The 21,338-nt window shown below is 48.8% G+C and overlaps 1 protein-coding gene across 3 annotated transcripts in view; it reads left to right on the top strand.

Annotated features, from left to right (window-relative positions):
• Positions 1 to 21,338, top strand: part of SEC24C (SEC24 homolog C, COPII coat complex component) — a 1,750,167-nt gene that overhangs the window by 613,251 nt on the left and 1,115,578 nt on the right. For all 3 annotated transcript variants that reach the window (XM_069610689.1, XM_069610688.1, XM_069610687.1), the window contains one exon: positions 20,295 to 20,422. In XM_069610689.1, the coding sequence (XP_069466790.1) occupies positions 20,295 to 20,422 (128 nt within the window). The remainder of the gene's footprint in view (positions 1 to 20,294; positions 20,423 to 21,338) is intronic.

Genomic DNA, 21,338 nt, shown 5'->3' with positions numbered 1-21,338 from the left:
TGGGACAGTCACCTAGGAAGGTCAGCCAGTCCAGTGCCCGCTCCGATACCCAGGGTATCATGGAGCCATTTTATGAGTTGACAGGTGCTCGATATTTGGGGGTCGAGATCGGGACACCCTGTTTTGTGACAACTATGGCAGGACTATTAGTTACCTTCATGAGCGGGTGGCACAGAGGCAGAAGCTCCCTCTCACATTGTTGGGGCGAATCTCTATTGTGAAAATGATTTTCCTCCCTACATTTCTCTAGCTATTTCTTAATGTTCCACTGTTTCTCCCTTCTGGCTTTTTCTTCCAGCTGCATGGCATCATTCTGAATTTGATTTGGGTGGGGAAGCAGGCCAGGGTAGCTCCTGCCAATCGCGCAATCTTGTGAGAAGTGTGTTTTGGCCTCGTCAGACTTGGAGCACTACTATTGGGTGGGGCAAACTCACTATCTGGCGCACTGGTACTCCACACACTTGTCTGCCCTGATGTTCAGGTGTAGAGGGCCCTGGCTGCCCCTCACCACCTACATTCCGTGATCCTCGGGGCGTTGGTTGGGTTTCCGAATATTGTGAAAGTGACTTGCTCGATCTGGCGGAAGGTGGCGAGCAGACTGGGGATTGACACCTTGTACTCGCTGCTGCTCCTGGTCAGGCATGTTGCTGGTATGGCGATTACCGAGGAGGGGGCCTACCTAAAATGGGTGGACCGGCTGGGTATCTCCTCCTTCAGTGACTTCTTTTTAGACAATACATTTATATCCTTACAGCAGGCACAGGACAGGGGTGGTACCTCCTCTCTGGATATTTTCTTATATTTCCGTGTGTGGAATGTCTTCAAAGGGGCGCCCCCTTAGTTTCCCCGGAAGGCCCCTATGTGGGCAACATTACATGGGTTGATCCAGACACAGGCGGAGGTGGTCACCTGGTCTCACGTCTATACTGTAGTTTCATAGCTGATATCCAGTGGGATGGGACAGCGTCAAGGTCGCACTGGGAGAGTGCTCTGGGTAGAGACATTGCGAGCGACTGGCAATATGCACTGAAGCAAAAACTCAGTGTCCTTGAAATCTAAATTCAAACTGATTAATTTTAACTTCCTACACCAGGATTTTCACACTCCAGACAAACTTCAAAGGCACTTTGCAACTGACCCGGACTTGTGTGTCGGGTGCAAACTTGACCAAGCCTTGTCCCTTCATCTAGCCTGGAAGTTCCAGCAGGTGTCCCAGTATTGGGGGGGGGCGTGTTGGTCCGGATTTAGCTTATTGTTGGGGAGCTAATCGATACCGATCCTATGGTGCCGCCCCTGGGGTGCACAAAAGCACCTGGCCGGCCTGCTTTTGGTGGTGGTCGATTTGCCCTGGTGGAAGGGTCCCCCACCTAGTATGCATATGTGGGTGCGGGAGTGTCACGACTGTGCCACTGGAGCATCAATTGGCACCCATTGTGGACCATATGGTACTCAATCACCAGACAACTTCCCGGACAATAACTATTCCTGTTTGTATTTACTTTTCGTTTGCAAGACTTTGGAACTTCCTTGTTTAATTTCACAAACTACATGTCCCATAATGCGCCTTGTGGTAGTTCCCATTCCTTGGCTATACCTATGCAGAAGTCTTAGAACCAAATCCCCAGAAACCTTAGAGATCAGTGCTGCTTTCTTTTTCCCAGGACCAGAGAGAGAGGAGGCCAATTACCTTCAGGTGTGTGCTGCTCCAGGTGCTGCTAATTAGCCTGCTTCAGCATAGGGCCTGCCCGTATTTAAGCAGCTGCCTGCAGGAGCACAAGTCTCTTGCATTGAGCTTGCTTCCAGCCCTTTGTTGCTTTGATCCTTGGATTTCTGCTGTGTCCTGTTGTTTCCAGAACCTGCTCCTGTTCCAGAGCCCTGTGCTTGCTGCCTTGCAGCCCTGCTACTCTGCCTTCACTCCCCTGCCTTTTGAACTGCACCTCTGTGCTTCCTACACTGCAGTCATCTGTTCCCTGTCTACAGCCCCTTGCTCTCTTGTTCCTTATCTGCAGTTCCTGGTTCTGTGCCCATTGCCCGTGTTACCTGGCTTTAGCTTCACTGATTCTTCAGTCCTCCCCTGGTTATCACACCTCAGAGTTAGTTTCCCTTGTTATCGGTCTTAAGTCCTACCCTGTTATTCCAGTTGAGAGTTACTGTTCCTTGTTTCCAGTCTGCAGTTTTCACTCTCCTTACCCCTGCACTTACATTCTAGTTTTCTTACTTTCCTTCTCTCTTCCGGTTCTCTGTCCTGATCCTTGCTCACTTTGACTTCCCTTTTTCCCTGGATATTTCTGTTATAGTTTGTCTTCACTTGTGCCTTGTGTAATTCCTTTGTTCAGAGTTTAGCTGCTGGGTTTCCAGCAGGCAATCTCTGCACTTTCCTTTGTCGCGTGTCAGTACTGTACCTTGTCATTAGTAACGGTGTGCTGGTTCCTGTTTCAGGAGGCAGTCATTGTTCAATTCCTGCTGGTCCCGTACAGGCTTCAGTCTTGTGAGTACTGTTTCTTTGTTTGTGGCTTAGGGTCCAGACACAGACACCCACTGCTGCTGCTCCTTTCCATGAGCATTCAGAGTTGGGGCACTGTGATAGTAATCTGCCCAAGGAGGCTGGAGTTTCCTCAGTTCTGTGGGGAACTCTTCCCCCATTCTGCATACACCCCAAGAGGTAACCTAACGTGTTTGGTTTACTTGTACTCCCTGCCCTTTTCTGTTCGATGCCTTTTTTGCCTATCCTTTCTTGTCTGCAGGACTCCATGTACACCTGCTTCTTGTTTACTTTTCTCCTTTCGGCTTTCGTGGGCACATCTGTACCGTAAAGCCCCTTTGGCAGGGATGTGGCATATTGCCATGACATGGCGTTTGCCTTTATTCAGACTGCGCAGTTGCACGTTCGCCTGATGTTGTGGTTTCCATATGTACAGTGTTTGCTGACTGCAGGGGATTAAGCATGCTATGGGACGCTGACATTGCCCTTACTGTGTTCTTGTAAGTTGTCTTTACTTTTTTTTCTTTCTTTCTTTTTTACCTACCTGGTGGATCACTGCTGGTCTTGGACTCTGTGTGTTATTGTAAAATGAATAAAGGTTTAACAAAAAATAAAGAACAAGTGAACATCTTGTCATTTTTAGGGCACCAGTCACATTTAGTAGCCAGACGTGCTAAACAAAACTGTGCACACTAGAAATAACGCACACATGGTAAAAAAATGTGTGCTGCCACCAGATGTCTTTAGGCACATATAAAAGTAACCAAATTTCCCAATTTTAAAAGGCCAGGGGTATACATAAGTATCCCCATTGCACTGAATTGTAAAATGGTGTGTGCAATATTAAAAAGTTACAAAAGTGTAAAAGTCAAAAGGGAAACCTAGTTTCCCAGTACGGATAGTGTGAAGGACTGATAAGTTTCCCCAAAACAAATGGACAAAAGGGAAGTGAAGCTGAAGGCTTTACTTCCCACTTAAAAAGTCAGAACAGGTTAAAAAATGAAGCAAAAGATTGCAGGTTCATAGAAACTATGGAGGGAAAGTTTCCAAAAGATATATTTTCTAACAATGATATTCATTGCACCAATGTGGGCAAGACAGCCATGGTACTCTCACCTAATGCACATGTCTCTATGCCCATCTCTGAAGCTTCTCACAATCCAAGACTGTTACAGAGAAGTATCTTTATTGTGCTTCCTCCCCTCTCCTAGTGAGACCCCCAGCACTTTTTGCTGGACTTCTGGACATTTTTCTTTTAATCCTGAATGAGTGGAGCCTTTTTCCACTCATTCATTCTTGTGGGCTCTGTCTTTTGTAACTCTATTCTTTGTAATCTCCCTGTACTATGGAGTCTGTCTGCTCCATAGCTCTTAAAGGCATCTGTGTTTTGGTACTACAGCACACCTCCTTATTGGCAGTGTTGCTGGGGACCCCTAGGGTCCTCCTTTAAGATTATTTTTCTATATCCTTAAGTAACTACAGTTCTTAAGGATAAGAGAGATAGTGTCTATCCCAAAACTCTATAGTCTGAGAGATTGGCACACACCAAGTGCCAAAGGAATATTTAGTATTCTCCTTCTCTCTGCTCCTGTGATGTTTTAGTCACATAGACAATCACCTAGTTATGGCTGGTGGCAGTGGACGTGTTCTACCAACTATTGTGTATTTTTTTTATATCTAAAGCTATATCCATAGACTCTGTAGTGCATAATAGGGGCACCCAGTTTTCGTCATTACTAGCATGGTTGTTCTTTGTTAGCCCTTCTACCATTCTTGGAGAGGGAGGTCTGTGTGTGCGTGAGTTTTGCCTTTGGCGGTAACCAGTAGGTATCCCCGTCTAGGCTCCAGAGTGTCTGGACAGGCAGGAAGTGGCCCTGTCCTTTGTTTGCCCGAGTGCCTGCATAGATTCAGCTTCCACAGGGGGGGTCTGGCTGTCCTGTTTGGACAGCCAAACGCCCCTTTCGAGGGGATTGGGTCCTCCGACGTATTCCATATCTATGACCGTAATCACCACAGCTGTGCTGCTTCGGAAAACCTTTTGGCGTCGATACGCCGTCCTCGAGGACCTCCTCTGACGGCTGACGTCACCAGATGTTATAAATAGGACGCACGACGCCCGTAGCCTCAGTTCAGTTTTTTCCAAGAACGTGTTTGCTTCGGAGATCTTGGCGCGCCTCAACTCTTTTGAGTTTCTGTTCTTTCGGTTCTTCGAACCTGCTCGTTTGTGAACTTTATCAGGATGTCTTCCTCTTCTTCCACCCCGCGTCCAGGCTTCAAGAAGTGTGGGGACTGCGGGTCCAAGATGTTGATGACGGACTCGCACAACGCCTGCCTCTGGTTCCTCGGGGAGGCCCACGACACGGTTGATTGTGTCCAGTCGCTTACGTCCAAGGCCTTGCGGGAGCGTAAGAAGAAGCTGTCGGTCGGTAAGGTGTCCAAGCCTCGGAAGTCGAGGTCCACTGGGCTTTCGACGGACGATTCGAGGGGCGACTCTCCGCATTGTTGTCTTAAGTCTACGGGGGTCTCGGTCCCGGAGTGGGTCCTGCCACTCCTCTGCCTCTTCGAGGCACTCACGGTAGCGCTGTCATCGGTAGCCTTCCCCGTCCTCATCCGAGGACTCCGCCCATCGGCGGGTTGCTTATCCCACCAAACGTTCCTCTCCGGAGGAATGGGCTTCCTTCGGTAAGAAAATGTTGGCGATTCTTGAATTTTAGGGGTCCGGTCCGTCCGCGCCTCTGAGAGGTGTCGGGCGTGACTGTACTAGAGACACCGCTTGTACGCCTTCGGGCTCGGGTGGTCGGCACGATTCGCGGGAGAGGTCCCGCTCAGACAAGGGGAATCGTTCTAGTCATGCCCGTTCCAGGTCCCGGTCCTCGACGCCTTCGGGACCGCATGAACCTGTGAAGTCTTCGAAGAAGACATCGATGCCTGTGGCGCCGAGGTCATCAATGGACTCTCTCGAGGCTCCGCCTTCGAGGAAGTCGTCAACGTCATTGACGCCTAGGCTGTCGAGAGACACGCTCGGGGCTCTGCCCTTGAGGCCTGTGTCAAAGCTGTCGGTGCTGTCGTTGCTGCGCTCAACGTCGACGCCGATTCAGTCGACGCCTTTCGAGGCTGTTTTGTCAGTTACTCGTGGCACGGTGGAACCCCCTAGAAAGGCTCTGGCCAAGGCAAAAAATGTCTTTGTCCCTTATTCTCTGCCCACATTCCTGCCTATGGATTATATTTCGGAGGTGGATGAGGGTTCTGAAGATGGGTTGGTCCCTGATGCGGTTCCAGAAGAGATTATCTCTGGTCCTAGCCAGACTGAGGACCTGCGTCAGTCACTGCATGACGCCAGCGGTCTGGACACCTCTCCGGAGGTGGAGTTCTGTAGGCCTGAGCCTGACACTCATGCCGATTCCTCGTAGCGGCGCCTTATGTTGAGGGTCACCGAGTACTTGGGGGTGGTCTGCACCACCAGTGGATATTCTGCAGGATGACCTGACTGATATCCTCGACCAAGGTCCACCAACTGACCCGGTACTGCCATTCTATATGGCTCTGCAAAGAAGGGTGGCAGCGGCTTGGACTGCTCCGGAGTGGTGGATGAGGCAGTGGGCAAGTCTTTGCCGCGAAAATACCGCCCAGGCAATGCAGCTGTGCTTCTGGGCCATCCAGCAGGAAATTCGATCTCGGCAGTTCATCTGGCCGTAGACGAAAACGAGACGGCGGACGCTCTGAGCAGGCAGAGCGTGATCTCTCACCAGCGTTGTGCGAGTCCGTCGCCAACATCTTGGCTCCGGAGATTCTCCTGGAGATCTTCACCCTCTGGGGGACCCCACAAGTGGATCTCTTCGCCTCCAGTGTCAACTGGAAGTGCAAAAGGTTTTGCTCGCAGGAATTTCCTCCAAGAGGAGCCTTGGGAGACACATTCGTGATGGAGTGGTCCTTCCCACTGCTGTACGCGTTTCCTCCAGTCCCCGTCATCCTGCAAGTGTTGCGGAGGTTACGGAGGTTCGGTTCCCGGATGATCCTCATTGCTCCAGCATGGGCCCGGAGGACATGGTGCCCGGACCTTCTCGACTTGTCCATCTGCCCTCCACGTCGTCTTCCCTACCGAGACGATCTGCTCTCACGGGAGGGGGGGGGGGGTGGTCTGGTTCTCCATCCAGAGATCAGATCCCTCAACCTTCACGCTTGGCTTCTGAAAGGTTGAGGTATAAGGATTGGGACCTCCCTGAAGACGTGATGTAGGTGTTGCTTTCGGCCAGACAGCCTGCAACAAAGTCCCTGTACTGTTGCCGTTGGAAAAAGTTCTGCGACTGGTGCAGGGTTAAGAATGTGGATCCTTTTTCATGTGATATTCCTGTGGTTCTGTCTTTCTTGCTTTCTTTAGCCCACAAGGGTCTGCAAGTGGGTACCATTAAAGGTTACCTGGCGGCGCTGTCCATATTTAAGCGCTCGTCTGAGGAGTGATCTTATTTCAAAATTCCTTTAATTTCTCAGTTTTTGAAAGGGCTCACTAATGTATTCCCTCCGTCACCTTTCCAGGTGCCCGGTTGGGATTTGAACCTTGTTCTCAAGTTTCTAATGGGTGCTCCGTTTGAGCCTTTGCACTCTTGTCCCTTTAGACTGTTGACTCTTAAGACTGTATTTTTAGTTGCGGTCACTTCCGCTCGCAGAGTGAGTGAGTGAGTGAGTGAGTTACAGGCACTTTCAGTTAAGCCACCCTTCACTGTGTTTCATAAGGACAGGGTTGTCCTTCGAGTTCGTCCTTCCTTTCTTCCGAAAGTGGTGTCGGAATTACATTTAAGCCAGAATGTCATTCTTCCGGCATTCTATCCTCCTCCACATCCTGGGAAGGACGAGGAGAGGCTCCATAGGTTAGATCCTAGGAGGGCTTTAAGTTTCTACATTTCACACATGTCCCGGGTCAGAGTGGACGATCAGCTCTTTATTGGTTACGCTGGAAGGCGTTTGGGACAAGCTGTTACTAAGCAGACTTTGTCTAGATGGATTATCTTGGTAATTTCTGAATGTTATCGCTTGGCGGGTAAGGAACCTCCGGTAGGCTTACGGGTCCATTCTACTAGGGGTATGGCTGCCTTTACTGCCCTGCAGAGGGGTGTTCCTATTCGTAACATCTGTGAAGCAGCCACTTGGGCTTCGGTCCATACTTTTGTACGTCACTACTCTCTAGATTCCATCCATGGGCAGGATCTGGCCTCTGGCAAGGCGGTCCTTTACTCTGAAATTTGATTGGACATTCTAAATTTCTATATTCTAAATTCTTTTCCCACCTCCTTACGTTGGTACTGCTTTGGGAGTCTGTCATAGATATGGAATACGTCGGAGGACCCAATCCCCTCGAAGAACAAGTTACTCTCTTACCTGGTAACGTTCTTTCGATGGGATGGTCCGACGACGTATTCCATATCGCTCCCTCCCTGCCTTCCCCACTACAGAATTTCTTATGCGATTGCAGTTTGTTTCCGCAGGGCTTTCTGTGGTCATACTGGCAGAAGATTGGTGCCACACGTTCTGGGAAAAAACTACAACTGAGGCTACGGGAGTCGTGTGTCCTATTTATAACATCTGGTGACGTCGGCCGTCGGAGGAGGTCCTCGAACGGCGTATCGACATCGACGCAGGATGCAGACGCCGAAATATTTTCCGAAGCAGCACAGCTGTGGTGATTACTGTCATAGATCTGGAATACGTCGTCGGACCATCCCATCGAAAGAATGCTACTAGGTAAGAGAGTAACTTCTTGTTCTGTAAAATGCTGAGATAGATTGCAGAGTGCTGGAACTGTATAAAAGGTGTGGCTTCTGGAGTGTAAAGCAAGTTGAAACAGAAGTAACTGAAGAAGATGACCAGAGACGCCTGCAGACCCTTTGCAAGACGTGAAGCGACCACTGCTGTCCTGACCCGTTTTCTATGCTACAGAGGAGCTCTGAAGAGGACACCTTCCCTTTGGCTGGTGGGAAAAACCAGCCCCATGACAAACTTTGAAAAAAGCCCTCTAACGAGGTGCTAGGAGCTTCCAGAACTGTGGAACCCCAATACCAGGAGACCTGATGCCCATTTTGAGTGCATCGTCGTGGAAAGGCAGAATCCATCCAAATCTGTGCTGAGCCCGTAAGGACACAAGAGATTCGATCCAACTCGCCCAGACCCCCTCACCAGAGTGTGGGGCTGCAGGAAGCAAAGAAGATTGACCGGACAAACTGTGTCCTTTGTTGTTGGTGCTGCTGAAAAGGCACCAACACTGGAGAGTTAACCACCAAGTTGCTGAAAGTCAGGCTACAGGTCCTCCCTCGAGACTGCTGCTGAGAGACACCATCCATTGTCCTGCCTTTCGTCACCAGACCAAGGAATCCGGAGGTCAGGTCCAGAGCTGCTGTTAGGTAAAGATCAATGTATTAGGTAACCCACCTTTTGGTATAGGTCCGTACAACACATGTTGGTAGTGTGACTTAGCATCCAGACCTATCTCAAAAGTGTAAGTGTTACTTGGATACTTGGATACTTGTATTTGTGGATTTCATTGCTAGAGCTCTACAGCTCTCATTTACCCCTCTTGAGATAAGTCTGGCTGCTCAGTCAAACTACTAACTTGTGTAGTACAGACCCTTACCAATAAGTGGGCTACCTAATACCAAGAGGACAAGGGTTGTGTAGTCTCCCCCAGGGTTACTACATAAATTATTGCCTAACATGCTAAACCGTACCATCGTAGATCTCGGATACTGTTTGGGCTTCCTTCACTCCTTGTGTCCTGCACTCTGGTAAGCGGAATCAAGCTCTGGTGTCCTGCTTCTGGTGGGTCCTTGGGAGACTCCTTGAGCGTCTAGCTGGATTTCAGACATTGCACTCGACTACAGATTTCTCGACCCTTGGCACTCCGTTTTGCAACTGCAAAGAAGTACAGCCAGTTGGGGAAGATGGTCCAGTGGAGTTCGTCTAGGGGTTAGTAGGTCCCACTAACCCAAGGGGACGACTACCCTTCCGGAGCTTCTCTGTCAAATTGAGAAAGGAGTTTCAGCACAACAGCAGGGCTTCACCGGGCAATTCAAAGTTCCAGGAGGATGCAGCAAGCTTCGTTCAGTTTTTTCATCGTATGTTTCTCCCAGTGGTCGACTCTGGCTCTAGTCCAAAAACCTTTGCCTTTTAAGCAGGTTTCTCCCATTCATGCACAGCCAAGGCTGTCAATCACACAGCAGGATGGCCGTCCTAAAAGGACGGCCAGCCAGCCATTCAGGACTGGTTGCATTCAGGCATTCCTAGAGATAAAGGACGGGAGTTTCGGGAACCTCCCTCACATCCTGTCCTTCCAGACACATTGGAGCCAGAGGTGGGCTTCAGGACTGAAGCCCGTCAAAGGCAAGACAAACAAAGGGCTCAAATCTGTTAAGACGCACAGAGTAAAACCCAAGAAAGACCTCACAAACAGAAAATGGCAAAAAAAGAAGTTGAGGGCCATTTTGACAAAATGGTCACCCATGGGTGCTGTACTGCAGCTCAGGGTTCAGCCTGCTGTAGAAAAGCACAATGGTAGGAAAATTAAACCACTGCCACCAGCCATTCAAAGTAGTGAGGGTAACATAAAAATGTTAAATGAGAATGTAGGAAACTGTTAAAGGATATTTGTACCGTGCACTCACCACCGGAGTGGTCCCCTTGCGGCTCTGAAAAAGGGAGAGGGGGGGGTGAGATATTGGGAATGAGCTGGAAAAGTGCAAGATAGCAGTGATGTGCCGTTGGCAGCCTCAGCCCGGTGGGTCCGTTGGCTGGGCTTGGGGTGTTCTACGGTCGGTAGTCGTCATGTGCTGTTGTGCAGGTCTATGTGCGGTTTGTTTTGTTGTTGCAGTGTAGTGAAGTTTGTGCTGTTTGCTGCATTTAAGGCTTGTGGTTGTGTTTGGTTAGAGTTTGAGAGGTGTATGCAGAGGGATGAAATTGTTAGTGGATTGGTTAGTTGGCATTGCTGTGTTGCAGTTATGTCTAGGTGTGGTGCCTGCTATCATAACCTGCAAGCTAAGGTTATGACTTTCAGCTAAGTGTGGCACATGCTAACATTCACAATTCTATCTAGATGTGACGCAAGCTAACATTCACAATTTTATCTAGAGGTGACACAAGCTGAGGTTGAATTCCATCCAAGTACGGCACATGCGAACATTCACAATTCTATCTAGATGTGACGAAAGCTGGGGTTAAGTGTTCCATCCAAGTGCGGCACACGCTGACATTATTGCCCCTGTCTAAAGGTTACGCAGGTTGATCTTGACCGTTCTCTATAGATGTAGCTCTGGTTAACATTGGCTAGTATGTTCGTGGGTGATGCAATGCAGCATTTACAGTCCAGCCAAGAATGGATTTGGACTGGTGGTCACTAATCGCTCTAAGTATGCATGTTGTAGTACTATGGTAATCTATGTTATGGAGAGGTAAGGTAGAGTGGCGAGGGCTTTCTGGAGTAGAGTAATTGCTCTACACCCCACCCATACCACACTTACAGTTTTGTTGGTGTCTGTTGGTTGCTGGCTTCCTTTGCTTCCCCTGTGGACACCTGCAGACACATCTTGGAGCCGCCATTGTAGGAGCCCCCCTTTGCCTCGCGACCCTTAGCCGCTGAGGCTGCACGGGCAGAGGGCTGCCCTGGGAGGGTCACTTAAGACCTAGATGAAGAGCCAATCAGTGTTGGTGGGTGGGGGCGGGTACAGGTCGGGAAGCAGGAAGTGGAAGCCACGGACAATCGCTGCATACGTGGTGCAGGGGGTACTTGTAGGCCCCAAACAGGATGTTACAGTGAGGCAGGGCCTTGGTCTATGGTGCGCTCACCTCACATCAGCACTCCACATAAGATGGTGTGTGCTGTACCTACAAAGAGAAAAGGGAAGTAAAGTCAATTTCACTTTACTATTCTTTGGCACGGTAGTTCACACAAGAAAAGGTATTTAAACCTTATGAGAAATCGAAAGGATTTCTCTGTGACACTGCACTGATGGTGCAGTGTGTCACCATACAAAAAGTAGATGCCTGTGGAGTATGTCAGACTCCAGAAACAGTGGAAACACAATCCAAATCCAGTCAAAACACATGAGGGAGTGAGAAAAGGGTCTGACTCACTCCTGGGTAAAAATGAAAAGGTCCTGAAGTCCAGCAAAAGAGCGGGGTGGGGGGGTCTCTAAGGTTGTAGGGAATTAGCACAGAAATGAAAATTCAAATGGATTGTGTCCTCCAACGTATTCCACATCTTTGACATGTAATGTCCATAGCTGTGCTGCTTTGGAAATTTATTCGGCAGAGGGCGTCCTGCGTCAATGGCATCGGGTCGATGTCCCTCGAAGGCTTCCGTCGAGGGTGACATCACCGGATTTTATAAATAGGATGCACGGCGCCCGTAGCCTCAGTTCAATTTCTTTTCCGCAAACGTGTTTGCTTCGAGAACTCGGCGCGCCTCGTGTGATCTTCTAAGTAAATGTCTTCATCTTCTACCCCTCCGACTCTGCGGTCTCGGTTTAAGAAATGCCGGGACTGTAATTCCAAAATGTCCATTACGGACCTGCACCGCATCTACTTATGTTGTTTGGGCAAACGTCATGATACCGACGACTGCTCGAAGTGCCAGTCGTTGACTGCCAATGCCTTGCGGGAGCATAAGGGGAAGTTACAGGTCGGGTTTGTAACCCTCGAAAAGCTACGGGTATTTCCACTGACGATTCGAGGGGTGACTTTCCTCATCGGAAAGAGTCCCAGGGATCTCGATCCCGGATTGGGTCCCGCCACTCGTCCTCGTCTCGGCACTCCTGGAAGCAGCGTCACTGGTCGCCTTCCCAGTCCTCGTCGGATGATGGCTCTGCGAGGAAAGTGTTTGTCCCACTAAATCCTCGACTCCTGCGGAATGGGCGGCATTCGGGGAGTACATGCTGGCGATTTTTCTATCCCAGGGCACAGTTCCGTCTGCCCCTTAGGAAGAAGCCGGCAGGGAACGGTCTTGGTCCGATGCTTGCGCGCCTTCAGGCCCGAGCACCCGGCGCGATAAACATCGGGAACTGTTGAGGTCCCGTTCGGACAAGGCTTTGGTGGATCGCCAGAGACGTTCCAGGTCTCGGTCTTCGTTCCCAGCAAAACCGCTGAAATCTTGAAAGAGCTCGAGGTTGGCGTTGGCGCCGTGTCCGTCAAGTGCGGCTGTCGGAGCTTTGCCTTCGATCCAGCTCTTGAAGCCGTTGACATTGAAGCCTTAGATGCCCTCGACGCCTTCGGGGCAATTTGGCCAGAATTAGCCAGTGGAGGCCACTGGTACTGTGGATCCTCCAAGAAAGGCTTTATCCAAGACTGTGAGGGACTCCAGGGCCGCTCCTGTCTCTAGGAAGGAGTTCTTTCATTGTCTGCATGATATTTATGAGGATGAGGAGAGGTCAGACTTGAGCCTGTGGAAACTCATGAGGCTCCTGACATGGTCTTTTCTGAAGACCGTCAGTTGGAGGAGTTGCGTCAGTCGTTACATGATGCCAGTGGCCTTGACACATCTCTTGAGGTGGAGTTTGGGAGGCCAGAGCCTGGGGTTCATGCTGAATCCTCCTATAGGAGGTTGTTGGCTAGAGATAGAGTATCTCAGGTGGTCCTGTCCTTTGGTTGCATTTGATCAGGATGACCTGACTGATATTTTGGATCAGGGTCCGTCCACTGACCCAGTGTTACCTTTTCATTTGGCATTGCAAAAAAGGGTGGCAGCTACTTGGCAGACCCCGGAGGCTCTTCCGGCGGTCAACAAGTCGTTAACTAAGAAATACCACCCATCCAGTAGCGACCCCAGCTACTTATCCACTCACCCCACTCCGGAGAGTTAGGTGGTTCAGGCGGCTACGGCCACCTCGAGGCAGGCGGCGTACCCTACCATCCCTCCTGATGGGGATGACAGGCGCTTCAATTGTTGGGCACACAAGGTATTTTCTGCTGGGAGTATGGCACTGACGTCGGCCAACTCCACTTGTGCCTTGGTAAGGTTTTCACACACTCTGTAGAATTCTCTCTAGCGGCTCAGCATATCCCTGAGGGGGAAGAAAGGGATGGGTTCCTTGCTCTTGTGCAGGATAGCAAGGAGGCCATGTGTGAATCCCTTTAGTCTGGGTTGGACACAGCTGATAGTGTTAGACGGTCCTTGGCTGCAACGGCCGTGATTGCGGAAGTCGGGTTTTGCTACGGATGTGCAAGCCCATCTTCTGAACATGCCCTTTGATGGCTCTCATTTGGTTGGCAGCAAGGCTGACGAGAGCCTTGAGAGGTTGCAGACCTCCAAAGCTGGTGCTAAGTCTGTGGGCGCAGCTGTGCGTCAACCTCTGCCTTTTTGTCCTAGGGGACAACACTGGATGGGGGCGGGGGGTTCCTTTCGTTACTACTCCTCTTTTGGTAGAACGAGAGCAGCCGTTACTCAAAGGGGCCACCGGAAAGGTACCCGTGGCGGACAGGGAAAAAGAGGTGCCAAAGCCGCTCAGGCAGCTGCCTCTTTACCTTCAGGCGCTGCCACAGCCGCTCCAAAACCGCTATGATGTCATGTTCCATTATTCGATGGTTGGGGGCAGACTGTCTCAGCATCTCGAAGAATGGCGAGCTATTACTTTGGATGCTTGGGTTCTGGATACAATAGCCCACGGCGACTGCCTACCCTTCTTAAAGCGGACTCGTGAAAATCCACAATCCACCGGGGAACCTCCCTTTGAAGCTTCCAGATCCGCTCCTTGTGCAGGAAATCTTGACCTTGCTGGAGAAAGGCGCTTTAGAACTAGTGCCTGTGGCAGAGAGGAACAAGCGCTGGTATTCCCCATATTTTTTTATTCCAAAGGAGGTCTGGGGACTGAGACCCATCTTGGACTTGCATTGGTTGAACACGTTCCTCAGGAAGGACAAGTTCAAGATGGTCAATCTTTCTCAGGTCCTTCAGGCCCTTCGACTTCATGATTGGTTGGTGTCTCTGGACCTACAGGATGATTATTTTCATGTGCCGATTCATCCAAAGCACAGAAAATACCTGAGGTTTGCGGCTGGCAAATCGTACTTTCAGTTTCGAGTCATGCTGTTCGGATTGACAGCCGCCCCGAGGGTCTTCACCAAGCTAATGGTGGTGGTGGCAGCCTATCTCAGGAGAGGGGGGGGGGGGGGGTTCACGTCTACCCCTACCTGGACTGGCTGATCCGAGCGCGTTCACCCAAACAAGCCTTGGATCATCTTTGCCTCACCTGCCACTCACTTCACAACCTGGGCTTCTCCCTAAATTTCAAGAAGTCGCATATGACACCTTCCCAACGGCCCCAGTACATCGGGGCTGTGTTGGACACGTCCTTGAGAAGTGCTCGCCTCCCAAGGTGATGGCTCATCACATTGTACAGATGGTCAACAAATTTCAACGTACCCAGAGTCTTCCGTCTTTCAAATTCTTAAGGTTGCTCTGCCTCATGGCATCCTGCATTTTTCTGGTGCCAGAGGCCAGACTAAGGATGAGGTCCCTTCAATGGGTTCTCAAGATGCAGTGGTCGCAATTCTCAGGCAAGATGTCGGATCCCGTTCCGATTCCATTCTCCGTCTCTCAGGATCTTCTATGGTGGGCCAGTGAAGGGAATCTGATGAAGGGGGAGCCGTTTTGGCAACCGTGGCCAGAGGTGACGGTGGTGATGGACGCTTCCCTCACAGGATGGGGAACTCACGCCAACGATCTTACCGGCAGCGGTCGTTGGTCTCAGTCGGAGTCCAAAGTCCACTTAAACCTTTTGGAGCGATGGGCCATCAGGCTGGCCCTGAAGGCTTTTCTGCCGTCTGTGCGGGGCAAGAGTGTCCTGATCATGACTGACAACACAGTGGCCATGCATTAGCTCTACAAAAAAGGGGGGGGTATGGTCGCTCCCGCTGTGCAGAGAGGCGATGCAGCTCTGGTGCTGGGCGATGCAGCTCTGGTGCTGGGCGATGCAGCTCTGGTGCTGGGCGATGCAGCTCTGGTGCTGGGCGATGCAGCTCTGGTGCTGGGCGATGCAGCTCTGGTGCTGGGCGATACAGCAAGGAGTCTCACTCTCGGCAGTTCATCTAGCCTGGAGAGGAGAATGCGGCGGCGGATGCTCTGAGCAGGCAGAGCACGGTCTCCCACAAGTGAAAGTTGGCTCAGGAAGTCATCCAGGAGATCTTCGTCCTTTGGGGAACCCCTGAAGTGGATCTGTTCGCGACCGGCGCCAACTCGAAGTGCGAGAGATTTTGCTCAAGGGAATTTCCTCTGAGAGGAGCCTTAGGAGAGGCATTTGTCGTGGATTGGTCATTCCCACTTCTGTACGTGTTTCCTCCGGTCCCCATCATTCCTCAGGTGCTAAGGAGGTTGCGTAGGTTCGGAGCCCACATGATCCTCATTGCTCCGGATTGGGCCAGGAGAGCCTGGTACCCGGACCTTCTAGACATGTCCATCTGCCCTCCACGTCGTCTTCCCCACAGAGAGAGGATCTTCTCTCACGTGTGCGAGGGGAAGGGGGGGTCGGCATTCGGGGAGGGGGTCGGGTTCTCCAACCAGAGGTCAAGACTCTCAACCTTCACGCTTGGTTTCTGAAAGTTTGAGGTATAAGGATTGGGACCTTCCGGATGATGTGATGGAGGTGTTGCTTTTGGCAAGGCAGCCAGCAACCAAATCCCTGTACCGTTGCCGTAAGTTTTGCGACTGGTGCAGAGGAAACCATGTCGATCCTTTTCAGTGTTCCATTCCAATGGTTCTTTCTTGCTTTTTTTGGCCCACAAATGTCTTCAAGTGGGTACCATTAAAGGTTACCTGGCGGCGCTGTCTATCTTCAAGCGCTCGTCTGAAGAATGTTCGTATTTTAAGATTCCTTTAATTTCTCAATTTCTGAAAGGGCTCACGAACGTGTTCCCGGCATCCCCGTTTCAGGTACCGGTTTGGTATCTGAATTTGGTCATGAAATTCCTGATGGGCGCTCCGTTTGAACCAGTGCACTCTTGTCCTTTGAGACTGTTGTCTTTCAAGAAGGTTTTCTTATTTGCAGTTACATCTGCTCGCAGAGTGAGTGAATTGCAGGCACTTTCATGTAAGCTACACTCTACTGTGTTCCACAAGGATAGGGTTGTACTGAGGTTACGTCCGTCCTTTCTACCTAAGGTAGTGAGTTTCATCTGAGCCAGAAAATGGTACTTCCGGCTTTCTATCGTCCCCCTCATCCTGGTAAGGAAGAGGAGAGACTTCATCGGTTGGACCCTAGGAGAGCTTTGAGCTTTTATATCTCTAGGATGTCCAGGGTCAGAGTGAATGACCAGCTTTTTGGGGGATACACTGGACAACGATTTGGTCAGGCTGGTACCAAACAGACCTTGTGCAGGTGGATTATCCTCACCATTACTGAATGCTACAGACTTGCAGGCAAGGACCGTCCGGAGGGGTTGAGAGCTCACTCCACTAGGGGTGTGGCTACATCCACAGCCCTGAAGCGTGGGGTTCCTATTAGGAATATTTGTGACGCAGCAACATGGTCTTCCATCCACACCTTTGTCAAGATCCATGGTCCGGGTATTGCTTTTGGTAAAGCGGTGCTTTATTCTGCCATCTGATTGGGTATTCTAAATTCTTCTCCCTCCTCCATTCACTAATGCTGCTTTGGGAGTCTGTCAAAGATGTTGAATACGTTGGAGGACACAATCCATTCGAAGAACAAGTTACTTACCAACTGGTAACGTTCTTTCGACTGGATGTTCCTCCACGTATTCCAGATCGCCCTCCCACCCTGTCCCTGTGAAGAATTTCCAATGTTACACGTTAGAGATGAAAAAAAATATACTGAGGCTACGGGCGCTGTGCGTCCTATTTATAACATCCAGTGACGTCACCCTCGACGGAGGCCTTCGAGGGACATCGACCTAACGCCATCAAGGCAGGACGCCCTCTGCCGAAAAAATTCCAAAGCAGCACAGCTGTGACATTACATGTCAAAGTTGTCGAATACGTTGGAGGAACATCCAGTCGAAAGAATGTTACCAGTTGGTAAGTAACGTGTTCTTCTCTCTAACATAGACAAAAGAACTGGACACTGGATGGTAACTTGCAGCAGCAGTCACCACAGGAGGCGTCCAGCAAAGGTTTCTTCATGGATTCTCGCGGGCTCTAGTGGATTTGGCCCCTGTTTACAGCAGATGTATGAAGAACAAATATCACCGGTCGGATTCTGTCCACTCTTGGTCCTTCACTCTGGTGAGGAGACTTTAGGGATTTTAATCGTGTCTCTGGAGAGCCAGGAGGAGGTCACAAATTTCATACGGATTCGGACTTTGGAAGACCATTCACTGCACTCGGACTCGAGGTCTCAGTGTATTCGCGGTTTGCAGCCCAGCAAGGTCGAAGCAAGTCATGGCATGGCTCAAAATGCAGGTCTTCTAGAGAATAGTGGATCAAACCAGCCTCTTGGTAGGAATCGATGCATTTGAGGCCGCCAGGTCGATTGGAAGGAAGGGTTGCATCAGGCTCAGTTACACAGCAGTCTCTCTAATCGCTGAAAATTGCTACAGAAGTCTTTTCTTCATCTTCCTCTTTGGTTGCAGCTCCAGCGGTCGACTTGTCAGCAGCTTCCAGGTTCGGAGTATTTATCAGGACTACACATAACTTCTGCTTTCTCACCCAGCAGTTTACAGAAAGGGGTGGTCTGGCAGTTCAGTCAGGCCAGCCATCCCCCCAGTGGGAGATGGTTCCTTTCAGACAAGGTGAAAGACAAAAGGCTGCAGAGTTTTGGACTCCTCACTTGCTTCCTGCCTTCTCACACTCTGGAGCCTGGGCGGGGTATGCAAAGGATTCCAGCCAAAGGGACAACTTCCATTTGAGGTTGTTCCCGCCTAGAGTGGCAGGGGAAGACCTCGGAAATAACAAGGATACTTAAAAATGGCGAAAAAGAAGGAACCCACCATTCTAGCAGAATAGTGGCCCTTCTGTGCATTACTGGGCTGATTTAACAGCCTAGAAGTAATGAGACTAAAAAGTCACTAAGGTAAAACCAGTGTCACTAGCAGTTCAAGTAAACTTGCAATTGTAACAAAAATGCTACAGGTAAGTAAGCAAGGGGATACATTATATCTCACCAGCACGCCACATAAGGTATGGTGTGCTGTCACACTATATAAAATGTAAAGGGAGGGTGAAAATCCCTCTTTGCTCCTTGGGAGCAGTAGTTCACCCAAGTACATTAAAGAGAAATTAACAGGGAAGCCCAAAGTGGCAACCCAGCATAAACCCAAAAGTTATAGAAAACTAGAGCCCCAATCATACACTATTGAGAGAGGTAAAAAGATCACCCATAAAAAGAGTAAACAACTAGGTAAGGAGGGAAATGATTCCCACTCACCTAGGGACAAGGAAAAATAATCCCAGAGTCCAAGCAAAACTTTCTGGGGTTGACAAAGGTCAGGAAGATTTATCACAAAAATTAAAATCTTACCGAACGCCATTTCCAAAGCAGCCACTTGGAGTTCGCTACATACCTGAACACAAAAATGTTGTGTGGACACACATTCAAAGTCAGACCCACAAGTGTGTCAAGCAATATTAAGACCCCTATTCGCTTTCAGCCCTTCAGCACTCCCTCCTCCTTCACTAAATACTGCTTGCTAATCTATACAAAGCATCTGAATTGAAGCATACTCACAAATTCCAGAAGACAAATATTACTTACCAGTAATAGTCTTTCTGTAGCTTGTATCTGCTTAGAATCACGTGCACCCACCCATCCTATCCTTCAGGAGCAGAAGGATACACACAAATTCACATGCTCTCAGCACCCATTCACTTGCCTGAACTTGTGGGATGCTTTTTATTGGAGCCCGGGCCAGCCCTCCTATGCCTTACAATGCAATGCCTGCGTGCATTTGGCCAATCTTACCCCTACCATGTGATCTCCAACACTCTGGACTTCGGTCCTCAAGGGCGTTCCCACCACTAACACATTGAGACTATAATGGTAAAAGCTGCTGTATAAATGACAACTACAATACATGTACATAATAGGTAACATTCTTCACATGACAGAAAACATTCAATCGGAGGACATTGACGCGTGAAGCATCATGCGTACGTGTTCACTTAGAGAAGGGATAATTTTACAGGTCCCTGTCACCACTCATTTTTCGAATTCGAAAAAATGTAATACTGTGCACAAACCACTAGATGTCAGCCTATGCAAAGCCTGTAATTCTAAGCAGATTCACGCTACAGAGAGACGGTTACTGGGAAGTCATATTTGTCATATCATTATAGTTGTATGATGATACCTGAAATTTTAATTTGCTTTGAGTCTAGATTAAGCCTTGATAAATAATTGCTTATGTTGGTACTCTTCTGTCTAACTTCAATTTTTATAGTGCTCTCTGTGCCTCATTATAGCCCTAGACTACTCTCATACCCTCCAAATTCTAAGCCTCACTGCGCTGGTTCTCTACCTTGACAGGGTTTGGCTAGACATCAGTGTTTTTCCCTTTCCCCATAAGTTGCTCTCTCAGAATCCACCCCGAAGGTGAAGTCTGAAAATCCATCTATTGACATTTGCACAATTCCCCTTGGCCAAATCAACCCCAAAACTCGCAAGCCCCTACTTATTTTGTCCAAAGAAGTGTCCCATTTACATCACATCAACTAACCTCACAAAGCTATGAAAAATACACCTTCGGGTATTGAACTGTTAGTGCTATGCAAAACATTAGGAATCAATCAATATTTAGATCAAGACATGCCTATTTGACTTTGTCAGTTCTTGTTAAAAAATCAAATATTTTCAGTGTTTTTAATTTGCCAATTGTTCTGATCCAGGTAATGCAAGTCCTCGCTACATCAGATGTACCTCTTACAACTTTCCTGCAACCTCAGATATGGCAAAGCAGTCCCAAGTACCGCTGGCTGCCGTCATAAAACCACTGGCAATCCTACCAGTGGATGAGGTAAGAAGAGTGCTGCATCTGAAGAACGGCATCATACTACTACTTTTATTTCTTAAGAGGAAAATGGAATACAGGACCGTAAGAAGGGAAATTGAAGCCCTTTAGTGTCGTCATTTTAAATGTTTAAGATTAATCAAATACTTCATTTTGGATGTTAGGGATTGGTAAATTGTTTTAAGATTAACTTTGTAGTCCAATAGTTAAGTACCCTTCCAATATCTTAAATACTTTGAAAGTTCAGTGCTTATTGGCCTGTATGGTTCAGAATGATTTTAATTCCAAATACTTGGTTGTCATTAGAATGTATATTGGTCTGCCTCACCTGAAAACAGACCTCGTGTTGTATGTGTGCAAGAGAAGCCAATTGAGAATAATGAAAGAATAATATTAAGACTTAGTACTTTCCCAAAAGAAGAGAGGCTAACATGGAGTATGTAATAATTTTTGAAAACCGTTTAAATGTTTAATTGGAAAGTAGTTTTAAGCTATATGCTTGAAATGATATGGCGCTCAGTACCTTAATTATGTTGGTGGTTGGGGTGTTTATGAAGCATTATGAATGTTTCTGGTGTATTGATTTATTTTCCATACTGGTTGTCATGAAACAAAACCATATTATTGATATAAATATGTATACAGTAATGAAACCTAGAGGTAGTTACTTTGCATCTTGTTGCTGCTTTTCTGCATAAGTGACTACCCTTGATGAAGTTTAACAAGTATCCCGCCATTGCTTAAACTCTACTGTGTAATTAAGAAGTGTCGTAATATATAGCTTCAAAAGAGATTCAACATTTTTTCCAGTGGAATTTATTTTGCCTTTAGTACAGTTTGATCTGCTTGGCTGTTGTATTGATGTGCTTCCGTAGTTGGAAAAGATTTCACTTTTCGCTTCTTTCCTTCCATATTTCTATGG

The sequence above is a fragment of the Ambystoma mexicanum genome, chromosome 8 (assembly GCF_040938575.1).
Source record: "Ambystoma mexicanum isolate Mex_15411 chromosome 8, UKY_AmexF1_1, whole genome shotgun sequence".
Taxonomy (NCBI): Eukaryota; Metazoa; Chordata; class Amphibia; order Caudata; family Ambystomatidae; genus Ambystoma; species Ambystoma mexicanum.
The sequence above is the reverse complement of the archived record's forward strand: the minus strand, read 5'-3'. Positions and strand labels throughout refer to the sequence as shown.